General features: G+C 38.7%; 2 protein-coding genes across 2 annotated transcripts; both read right to left on the bottom strand.

The window, feature by feature from the left end:
- On the bottom strand, positions 1,931-4,084 carry LOC109829812 (7-deoxyloganetic acid glucosyltransferase-like). Its single transcript, XM_020396860.1, has 2 exons — positions 3,473-4,084; positions 1,931-2,982 (listed from the first exon to the last, which is right to left on the bottom strand). The coding sequence occupies exons 1-2, from the start codon at positions 3,987-3,989 to the stop codon at positions 2,021-2,023; spliced, it is 1,479 nt and encodes a 492-aa protein (XP_020252449.1). The 5' UTR covers positions 3,990-4,084; the 3' UTR covers positions 1,931-2,020.
- Positions 9,108-10,055, bottom strand: LOC109829343 (copper transporter 6-like). The gene has a single exon (XM_020396474.1). The coding sequence runs from the start codon at positions 9,783-9,785 to the stop codon at positions 9,330-9,332; it is 456 nt and encodes a 151-aa protein (XP_020252063.1). The 5' UTR covers positions 9,786-10,055; the 3' UTR covers positions 9,108-9,329.

Below are 10,942 nucleotides of genomic sequence, written 5' to 3'. Positions count from 1 at the left end.
CTAGCATTTTGAGTTATGCAGATCATCATCTATTTTATTTTATTTTAAAATTTTTTATTTTATTTAAAAAATTTTTGGAGGTGATGCATTCGGGACGAACTGCAGTAAAATGTGGAACTCACTTCATTCCATTTTAATTGGATTTGCTATAAGGTAACATGCATTTTTTTGGGGGTGATGCATTCAGGACGAACTGCAGTAAAATGTGGAACTCACTGCATTCCATTTTAATTGGATTTGCTATAAGGTAACATGCATGTCCTGTGTATGTATCTTTCAGCAATTCTTCTTCTTTTTTCTTTTTTTTTTAAATTAGGAAGTAGAATATGTAGAACTAATATTCAGAATAGTAAAAATTGTTAATTCATGGAATTGTAACCAGATAGAATGACGAAAACTGAAATAGGAATGCAAATATTGAATATCACACATTGATTAAGATGAAGATATTTTGGCCAGCTTATGGCTTTGTGACACCTTTGTTAGGATTGTGTCTTTGATTCTTTGTATAACTTCATGAGAATTAGATAATGTTAGAGATCTATCATGATTAGGAGATTGAGTCTCATCATGATTAAGAGTTTTAGTCCTATTCTAATTAGGAAGTTAGGTTAGAGAGAGAGTTTTGGTTTCCTTATATATATTCTTCTATTGTTGGAGGAAAAACCAAGGGAGAAGAGAGATAGCTAATATTCTTGTAATGTAGGACATGATGACATGTTCAAGCGAAGGAGAATACATGTTCCCTGTATCATGATAACCCTTGCAGATTACCTTTGAACTGATACATATTTTAGCACACATCATTTTGCTTTTATCCTTTCCATGAATTTCGATGTTCGAACTGTTTTACGTGTCAATTCCGGTTAAAATTAATGTTAACTTTGTATATATTGTTAGTTCATAATCTAATTTTCTAGGATTTTCGTCAATTTGATTTTGATTATATTCAAACTGACTAAAGCTAGCGGTGGAGTTCTCTCTCTTTTTTTGAATAAGTTCATCGGCTTATCTGCTTCATTAACATTTTTCCATTTTCAAGCTGATCTGCATTCTGAGTTACATACATAATCTTATATTTCATTTTAAGTTCATTTTTACTGTGCATTGCATGCAGGACTCAATGCAGTTAGAAACGGAAGCCTGCTTCCTGAAAATGCATGATAGAAGAAATCAATGGAGACATGCAAGGTACCTTCATATCCTATACATGTATCTTTAATAATCCCTCATCAAAAAAGGTTTTCTTTTATTTTCTCTCCCTCTTTTTTCCCCTTCTTTTTCTTGCATTAGGAGCTAAAAACTTTAGGACAGAAATTCAATGTGTAAAAGTTCTAAAACTTTTATGAAAATTTGAAGCAGATGAGAAGAAAAGGCTAAGCTCTCATTCAAAAACCGAAATACGAATGCAAACATTGAACAGCAAATAAGACTCAGATGAAGAAGATATTTTTGCCGGCCTATGGCTTTGAGATGACTTCAGCTGTTGCATGATGCATTATTCTGTAGTCTTGTAGCTGTTATCTAAGATTAGAATCCTCAATTTTTGTCTCAAATGTAGGAGCTCTTTTGTGATTCTTCAATAGATTATAGGGGTTTTGACTCTCCTAATGTCAAAAAAGTGAAGCGTCCATTTTTCTCATCAAAATCTATTAATACTTGATCGTTATGATAGCACATCTCGGGGATTTGCAGTCATTCACACTTTTCATTCAACACTATCAGCTGATTTGTCATCTATAAGATAGTTATAACATGATACTTGCTATGATTTGCATTCATTTTCGTTTTTTATTCAATATTATCAAATCCGTTACTACTCTAATTAAATAATATATTGTTATAATCAAATCTAAATAATAGCTGACTGTGGCAGTCCACAAAATAGACCCTCCATTGGTTTCTGATGCTGTAAATACACCTGAAATCATAATCACAGAAAAAACTTGCGTCATAAGCTGTGATAGTGATACATAGCATCATATAGCAACGCGCTCCTGTTTATTCAAATTATCGGCTATTATATACTTAATGATTTGATATGTTGGACTAATTTTTGAAAGTTCATGTTAGAAGATCCATTTTCCTTCACACTTTCTCTTGCAATATTAGCCATCTCACTTACTGACTTCCTCAGCCCCTCATCCACCATTACCTTCCTAGCCATACTCTCTATAGTGTTCCTATCGCATGTATCCTTCATGTCTACTCCAATCTTCCACACTTCACCCACATACCTACTGGTAATTTGTTGGTCAGCAAAGAATGGCCAACATATCATCGGCACCCCTGCTGCTATGCTCTCCAACGTCGAGTTCCATCCGCTATGCGTCAAGAAGCACCCAATTGCTGGATGGGCTAGTACCTCTTCTTGTGGGGCCCACGGCACAAAACAAACCCTTTCCGTTGTGTATATCTCTAGCTCTGTTGTGATTCCTTGTACAAGATCAGGTCGAATCACCCATAAGAACCTATGGCCGCTATTGACAAGCCCATGAAAAAACTCGTGAAACTTGTACCCCGTCATGGTTGTTATGCTACCATGGCCGCTATTGACAAGCCCATGAAAAAACTCGTGAAACTTGTACCCCGTCATGGTTGTTATGCTACCAAAGCTGATATAGACAACTGACTTGTTCGGTTGCGAGTCTAGCCACTTGATACAAGATCTATCTTGTAGCCAGAAACTAGGGAAATTGGTGGATGAATTCAAGTTTCTTTGAAGAAGGTGAAGAGGCCCGATAGTGTAAATGATTGGACAGACAGAACGAATGTGAGATAGGACAAGTGAATCTAATGGTTCGAAGGCGTTTAGGATGAGAGCTTTCGCTCTTCCCAAGTTGTTGCTGGCAGTGTTAAAGAATTCAAGAACTCGATCATTTGGAGATTTGGCATGTCTTAGTGTGCCTGGAAGATCTCTGCGTCGTAAGAGACTCTGCATCCCTTCTACCCCTTGTATCGGATCATCCATGTCAGCCTCCTCTGCAGTTGAGCATTTTACCAAGGGTGAGGTCATAATACACTTATGGTGTAACTAAAAATATTTACGCCTACTTAGGAAAATACATGTCTTCCATCTATATGATTAATCCAAATCGTTCTTTGATATCCACACATCAACCAACCCAAGTGGATCAAAACCCAAATGGAGGGGACTTTCCATCCTATGACTAAAGCAACTCAAGATAACCGTCGTTTGAGTCCGGTATATGTTGTTCACCTCTGAGTCATGAGATGCTGAAGAGACTAGAGGTTCCAAATCAATGTGATTTTTTTATCTCCGTGAATTTGTGAACGTGTGGATCATGATGAGTGGGTTGGAGTATTAGGATAGACAGTTAGACATATATATTCACGGGCAATTGTAAACTCCAATCAGTTACATCCTATGCGTAACGAAATGGTCTTATTATATAGATCTTTCTTTTAAATTCTGGGACTAGTAAAGTGTCGGTAGAGCAGATCATCATACCAGGGAACGGGAGCTCTCCTCTTTTTATGAGCTCTGGAATGGAGTAATAAGCCCACACACTGCAAGGACTGCTTGTACGCAGAAGGATCACAGGAACCATCATCTCCTCAGCCACATCAAATGCAACAGGCATCATCCCATCGGCCACAACACAAGTAACTGGTGGCCACCCGTCGGGGTCTTCACCATTCTGAGGCACCAAAGTCTCCCTATAGAGTTCACTACATCGAGCCCTTATTGAGTCTACAAGGTCTACTACTTGTAAAATTGGCTCAGTATTGTTGCTAGTGAGTCCATCAGGGAGTGTTTTGAATCTGAACCTAGGCTGTTGAGCCAGTTGCTCGAGGGCAGGAGAGTTTTTGAGCAGGCGGTTATGGATGGTTTCCGTGTTGAGGAAGGTTATATGGAAGCCAGAGAGCGATAGAAGCTCCGCTAGTTTGAGCATCGGAGGGATATGACCCTGAATGGGGAAGGGGAAGAAGAGGACATGTGGGTTTTTTGCCTTATCTTCTGCCATGGATTTGTTTTTTTTTTTGTTTCTGATCTTTGTGATGATGCTTTGTGCGTCTCATCCTAGTTTTTAAAGCCTTTTGATGTTCTCCAATTGAACATACTGTATTCTTAACCCTCCCTAATGTCCAGCGTAGGATAAAGTCTACTTTTCAACCGTAACCATCTTTTAGTATTTGGAAACTAGTAGGAAAAGGTTGGTTGTGATGGTGAAATTATTAACAAGATGGCCGAAATGCTTAAGTCATGAAAGCAGAACACCATCCACGAGTCGCTTGTCCCACCATCCACTAGTTGTTTGTCCTTGAAGTTTGTGGGGTCAACTTTTTTTCTTTTCCTTTTAGAAGTTCTAGGCCTAAAAATTTATTGATAATAAAGAATAATTGATTTAGGGATGGAGGGGGAGAAAAACTATAAATTTACACGGGGTTGTCTGCTATCATAGAAAGAATTCAAATATTGATGCATCTCATCAGTAGTTACATGACTTTTAGGATCTTCTGATATGTTGTATTCTAAGTATGGCATGAAAAATATATGATGTAATGCAATTATCTACTTTATTGTTGATGATGAAGATCCAAATCTAACTGTGGCATGAAAAAGATATGATGTAATGCAATTATCTAATTTATTGTTGATGATGAAGATCCAAATCTAACTGTCGCATGAAAAAGATATGATGTAATGCAATTATCTACTTTATTGTTGGTGATGAATATCCAAATGCAATGTATTATAAGCTAGTACTTTGTGTATGAGATTCTATCATGTTTCTTGTTAAGAATTAATGTTAGTCCACAAGCTAACAGTTTAAGGTCTTGAGTAAGGTGGTTTTCAACATGATATTTAGAGAATTATTGACTTTCCAAGAGAAGTTCAAGAAAAGTGTTTAAGAATTGATGTTAACATGATATATATTATTTGCTCGCTCGCTTTAAGCTGAGTAGGAGTTTCTATATTTGAACTCAATATCTTATCGATCTGTATCTTTGTTTTCTATTTGATTAACAAATCAAATCCTGTTTTCTGCTTTCATCAACTATTTTATTTTAATTTCATTTTTCTTCTTTCGTGATGCATTCATAGCTCACTGCAGTTAGGGAGGAAGCCTGCTTCCTGAAAATGTATGACCACAGAGAAACAATGGTGACAGGCAATAAGGTAACATGCATATCTGGTATTTGTATCCTTAGCAGTTTCTTCTTGGAAAAGGGTTCTTTTTATAAATATATATATATTAGGAACTAGAATATTTAGAACTAACATTCAGAATTGTAAAATTTGGAAAGGGCAAGCTCTTGGTGAGCAGAATTGAAATAGGAATGCAACTATTGAGTGACAATAAATTAAGATGAAGGAAGATAATTTTGCCGGGCTCTTGAATTGCATGTCGCATTGTTTTGTATAGCCTCATAGCTGATATCCAAGGTGACAATTCTAAACTTCTGTTTGGAGCCTTCGTTATTTTTCAATAGATTATTTCCATTTTTTAGTTACAGTCATCTGTTAATATATTCAGATAGTTATGATGCCATATCGCATCTTATTGATATTTAGATAGTTATGATACCATATCTCATCCTTTGGTATTTAGATAGTTATGATACCGTATATCTTACAATCTAGTCTCCTTCACACTTGTCATTCAACATACTAAAATCTGTTAAATTTTTTCTACTGTTATAATCAAATCTGTTCACAAAGTATTAGATTGTTGCAATCAAGAAAGTAAATCGCTACTGTCTTCTTCTATGCGGAGAGTATCGTGATCCATCTGAACACAGACATCTCACTTCATATTTGTGAATACTCCTTCCGTTAATACCACAAAAACATATACTTCTATGTGGAGAGTATCATCTGTTAACAAAGTATTATATTGTTGCAAACAAACATCGCTGCTCATGTTTTTGATCTATTTAACTTCATATTTGTGAATACACCTCCCACTAATACTGCAAAAACCTAGTACTCCCCCCACAAGCATTTTATATGCACACATAAACAGGAGTGGCTATCATCCTCAACATTTCGGCCCGCCACCATTCTCCTCCCTATTCGGCTGCAATGCTGCAATTATTTAATGACAAACAAGATTCAGATGGAGAATATATATTTGCCAGCCTCTGGCTTTGAGATGCCTTCGGCTCTTGGAATTGCATGAGGCATTGTTCTACAGCCTTGTAGGTGATATCTAACATTAGAAACCTCTGTTTTTGTCTCAAATCCAGGAGCCTTTTGTAATTCTTCAATAGATTATATTGGGATTTCTAGTCACAATCTATTATTATTTAGATAGTTATGATACCGTATCACGTAGATTCGCAGTCATTCACACATTTCATTCAACATAATAAGATCAGTTGATCTGTTCATCTATATATGAGTTAGTTATGATGTCATATCTGATGTGATTTGCTTTCATTCAACAGAAAGCCTCGTCTCATCAGCTAAGATACATAGCATTACGTAACAGTACACCTCCTAATTATCGAAATTATAAGCTAGAATACACTTAAGGATTTGATAAGTTGGATCGAATTTTGATAGTTTATGTTAGAGGATCCACTTTCCTCCACACTTTTTGTTGCAATAATATTATAGCCATCTCATCTATCGACTTCTTCAGCTCCTCATTGCCTTCTTCCTAATCATCCTCTCTAAAGTGTCCCTATAACATACATCCTTCATATCTGCTCCAATCTTCCATACGTCACTTACAAACCTACTGTTAATTTGCTGGTCAGCAAGGAATGTCCAACATATCATCGGGACTCCTAGCTACCAATATGCTCTCCAGTGTCGAGCTGCATCCACTATGGGTCGGGAAGTATCCGAGTGCTGGATGGCCTAGCACCTCTTCTTGATGAGCCCATGGCACGAAACAACCTCTATATCGCGTCTTCCTCTACTAACCCTGTAGGTATCATCACCAATTAACCATCCGTCGTTCCTTGTACGAGATCAGGTCAAATCACCCACAAGAATCTGTGACTGCTCTTGACAAGCCCATGACAGTTCCCTTGAAATGATTGTCATGCCGCCGAAGCTGACATGGACAGCTGATCGACCTCCTTGGTTGAGAGTGTAGCCGTTTTATGCAAGATCAGTCTTGTAGCCAAAAACTAGTGGGAATTGGTGGATGAGTTTAAGTTTCTTTGTAGATGGTGAAGTGGTCCGAGAGTGTAGGTGATTGGACGAATAGAATGAATATGAAATAGAATGGGTGAATCTAATGATTCAAAGGTGTTTAAGATGAGAGCTTTTCCTGGTGCTAAGTTTTTAGAAATAACTAGGACTAAAGCTTTTGCAGCGTTCAAGAATTCAAGCATCCGATTAGCTGAGGAACTGAGGATCCTTAACTAGCCTGGAGGATCTACTATAAGAAACTTTCCATCCCTTCTACCCCCTTGTATGGACCCCATCCATGTCTCCGCTCTAATTTGACATTCTCCAAAAGGGTAAGGTCATGATACAACTGTTTACAACTCTCCCTGAGAAAAATATAATTTTCATCTTATTAATCGAAACCAGTTGTTGTCATTTACGCATCATCGGTTAGAAGTAATTTGTAGTTCTCTAGAACGTTGTACAATAATCTTTGTTGATGTCTGATATCACACAGTCGAGAGGGTTACGGTTCTGATCTTCGCGCTGGCGGCGAATAGGAAGAGGATGAGAGATGAGACCGACTCCTCCTCCGACTCTATGCCCGATCCTTAGACTGGAATTCCTGATTCTTCTGCACAAACAAGAAGAAACTCGTGGGAGGGCGGGGCTAATTTTCCTCGTGGTACCTCCGATGGTCAAATCAGCTGGTGAGCTTGAGTGGGGTTTGAAGGAGAGTCACTGGGCCATTGAGGCCTTAGAGGGTGTTCTTTGAGAGTTATTAGTTCTTTTTAACAAAGGTAAATTCAGAGCTTTTGTGAAGAAGTAACAGAAAAAATCCCCCCTCTTTTACCTTCTTTCCCTCCTTTTATAGCCCATCGCCTCTGAGAGTTTGACTCTTTGGCTTTGACTATGCACAGGAGGCAGTTGAGGGGTGAGCAGGCAGACTGCTGAGTCATCTTTCTTCTTCAAGATGTCGGCTGGCGATTGGAAGGAAGTCATTCGAGTACTGGAGAGAAATGTCTTCTCAGTATCCTGGATTTGATAGATGAGACAGGGCAGAGGATAGGCCAGCTGCTTGGTCGTCCTTCCCCCTCCAGATGACGGCTGGTGATTGGAGGGGAAGTCATTCGAGCCCAGGGGAGCATCATGGTGATCCCTAGGAAATGACTGTGAGTAGAATAAGCGGATTATGCACGAGATTTGTTAGAGCAGAGATCTTGATGAGACTGATCAATGCTGTAGTGCCGATTGACATCTGAAGCGAGCTTAGCCGGATCTTATCCTCTTAGTAGAGGCGGGTTGGTTCATGAGTTGTCTTTATAATTTCCCGACCCGACAGCCAAGTGAGCTTCGAATCGAGTGTATGGTCGAGACGTCTGCTCGGGGAGTCATTTTAATTATAGGGGACCGACTGATCCCGCACTTCAAGTCGGTAATGGTGACCCTTGGTCAAAAAATGACTCGTCTACTTGGTTGGCTGATAGATTTGCCCTTGGCTGGGCTTTTGGGCCTCTAAGCTGGTTTGGACCATGGCATTTTTAAGCCTATGCAGACAATCTTTCGATATTTTCATATTTAGATGGTAAATTACCATAACAATCTTGTGATATGAAAAGTTTCTAGAAACAACTAGGACTAGAAATATGACAAAAATAAGATATATCTAGAAAACCTGATTATTATACAATTCTCTAGAATGTTTCATGTAAAATATCTATGCTCTAGATAGTTCTATATGTGCCTATAAATAGGCAATTGATATAAGCATTGTAAACAAGATTTGAAGCAATTCAAACAAACTTTCTTCAATCTAGCCTTTTTGTTTTCAGTAGGCTATATCCATATTTTTAATTATAATCATCTATTTAATATTTAGATAGATAGATGGATATGATATCATATCTCCTATGTTTTGCTCCCATTCGCGCTTTTGTCATTTTCAACATAATCAAATCAGTTCCTCGAACAACAGACTATTGCAATTGACATCCACTGCTTTTTTATTATTATTAAAGTATGGAGAGCATTAGGATCCCTCTGAAACACATATACATCTAAATTATTTTAGTGGTTCTTGCAAACATCACTGCATGCTCTCAATCCGACCTGAAATCATAATAAACAAGATAAACAATTCGTTTCCATGTGAATGCTTCTTCCATTGGTAACACGAAAACAGAGTACTTTCCCCACAAGCATTTTATTCACATAGAAACAAGACATGCATAGTCACTCAACATTTAGGCCCTCCACCATTCTCCTCCTCCTTCGGCCACCGGCGAAAGAACAACCCGCTGCCGAACACGAAGAACCCGATAGCATGGCCCGCAACCACCACGAGCAGAACCCCGACGTTGAACGACATGACAGAAAGCATAACCAAATACGAAAACCCGGTCCTGAGGACCGTGACGCCGGTCACCATCACGGCAGAGGACAGCCGTCGATGATGGCTGCGGAGGGGGAGGAAGGAGAGGAGCTCGACGAGGAAGGAGAGAACGAAGACGAGGAGGAGGGCGAGGAGGTAGGCGGCAATGCCTCGGTCCCCGGGCCAGCCGGAGAAGAGGATGTCCACGCGGCGTCCCCAGAAGAAGGTCATGTGCATCATCATCTTCTTCATGTGCATGGATGATGGGGGTGGCGCCATGGTCATGTTCATGTGATGATCCGTTGACATCATCATCGTCATGCCTTTCTTCTCCTTGGTTGTGTCGTCGTGCGTGCCTTTATATAATTGAGGAGGGGGCGGTGAGATCAGGGAGAAAAAGAGAGCTAGATGAACGTGACATGTAGTTCGGAAACAAACCGCATAGATGGCAAATACGTAGTCAAGACCGAGAGAGCCTTAGGTAAATGCCAACGATTTCTTTGTATAGTTTTAAAGATTTTCCGAAATAATATCTCTGAAGGACAAATTTTTAAAACCAACCTATTTGTAAATTTAATCCCAGAAAACAATCCCTTTCAAACTTAATTGCAAAAACCGACCTGGTTTCAGTCTTGGCACTGAAACCAGGTCGGTTTTTGTGAAAAAACTTCGGAAACTTCACGGGAGTTGAACTCCCGTGAAGTTTAGTAAAACTGCTTAACTTCACGGAAGTTGAACTCCTGTGAAGTTTCGCAGTTCAAAAAAAATTTGAACTACGAAACTTCACGGGAGTTCCACTCCCGTGAAGTTTAGCAGTTTTACTAAACTTCACGGGAGTTCAACTCCCGTAAAATTTCGGATAAAACCAGCTCCAGGGCTGAAACCAGGTCGGTTTTTGAAATTTTTTGAAAAAACGGTTGTTTTTTGAAAATAAATAGTGAAAGGGGTTGGTTTTGAAAATTTGTCCTATCTCTGAATGTTACTTGTCTCATTTGTATAAGATCGTAGTCTACGGAGCGCTAAGTTTCCTCTCTCTTTTCATAGAAGCTCCTATTTTTTTTCCTTTTGTTTTCGGGAAAAAAAGTCCTTAGTTTTACCCTTTACTTACCTTTTCTAAGAAGCCTCTTTTCTACTTTGGGGCTGTTTGGTTCGTTTCCTAGATATAGGGAAATGTATTTTCATGTACAAAAACAAAAGTTTTGAGTTTTTCAAACTTTTCTAAGAAATAGATTGTTTCGCTTTGGTTCGCACAAAAAAATGATGGGAAACCAATGTATTAATTTTTTTGTGTTTGGTTCGCATGGAAAAAAGGGAAAACTTTTGTTTATATGGCAAAAAGCTGAAGTGGCTATAGTTTTCGTCGATTTCACGAGGTTGAGGAAGGAATTGGGAGAGAGAAAAAAAATTGATGTGGCGACGATTTTTACCAAAAAAAATCTGATGTGGCGGCGATTTTCACCGAGTTTCCCTTCTTTAAC

Source organism: Asparagus officinalis, chromosome 2, assembly GCF_001876935.1.
Source record: "Asparagus officinalis chromosome 2, Aspof.V1, whole genome shotgun sequence".
In the NCBI taxonomy this organism is placed as follows: domain Eukaryota; kingdom Viridiplantae; phylum Streptophyta; class Magnoliopsida; order Asparagales; family Asparagaceae; genus Asparagus; species Asparagus officinalis.
This window is presented reverse-complemented; position numbering and strand designations above follow the sequence as displayed.

Bases quoted from the DNA above. Each gene is read 5' to 3' on its own strand.
- LOC109829812 (XM_020396860.1), bottom strand. From the start codon at position 3,989: ATGGCAGAAGATAAGGCAAAAAACCCACATGTCCTCTTCTTCCCCTTC. The intron at 2,983-3,472 runs GTATGATGATCT...GCTCAACTGCAG, and splicing joins AGGAGAGCTCCCGTTCCCTG to AGGAGGCTGACATGGATGAT.
- LOC109829343 (XM_020396474.1), bottom strand. From the start codon at position 9,785: ATGACGATGATGATGTCAACGGATCATCACATGAACATGACCATGGCG.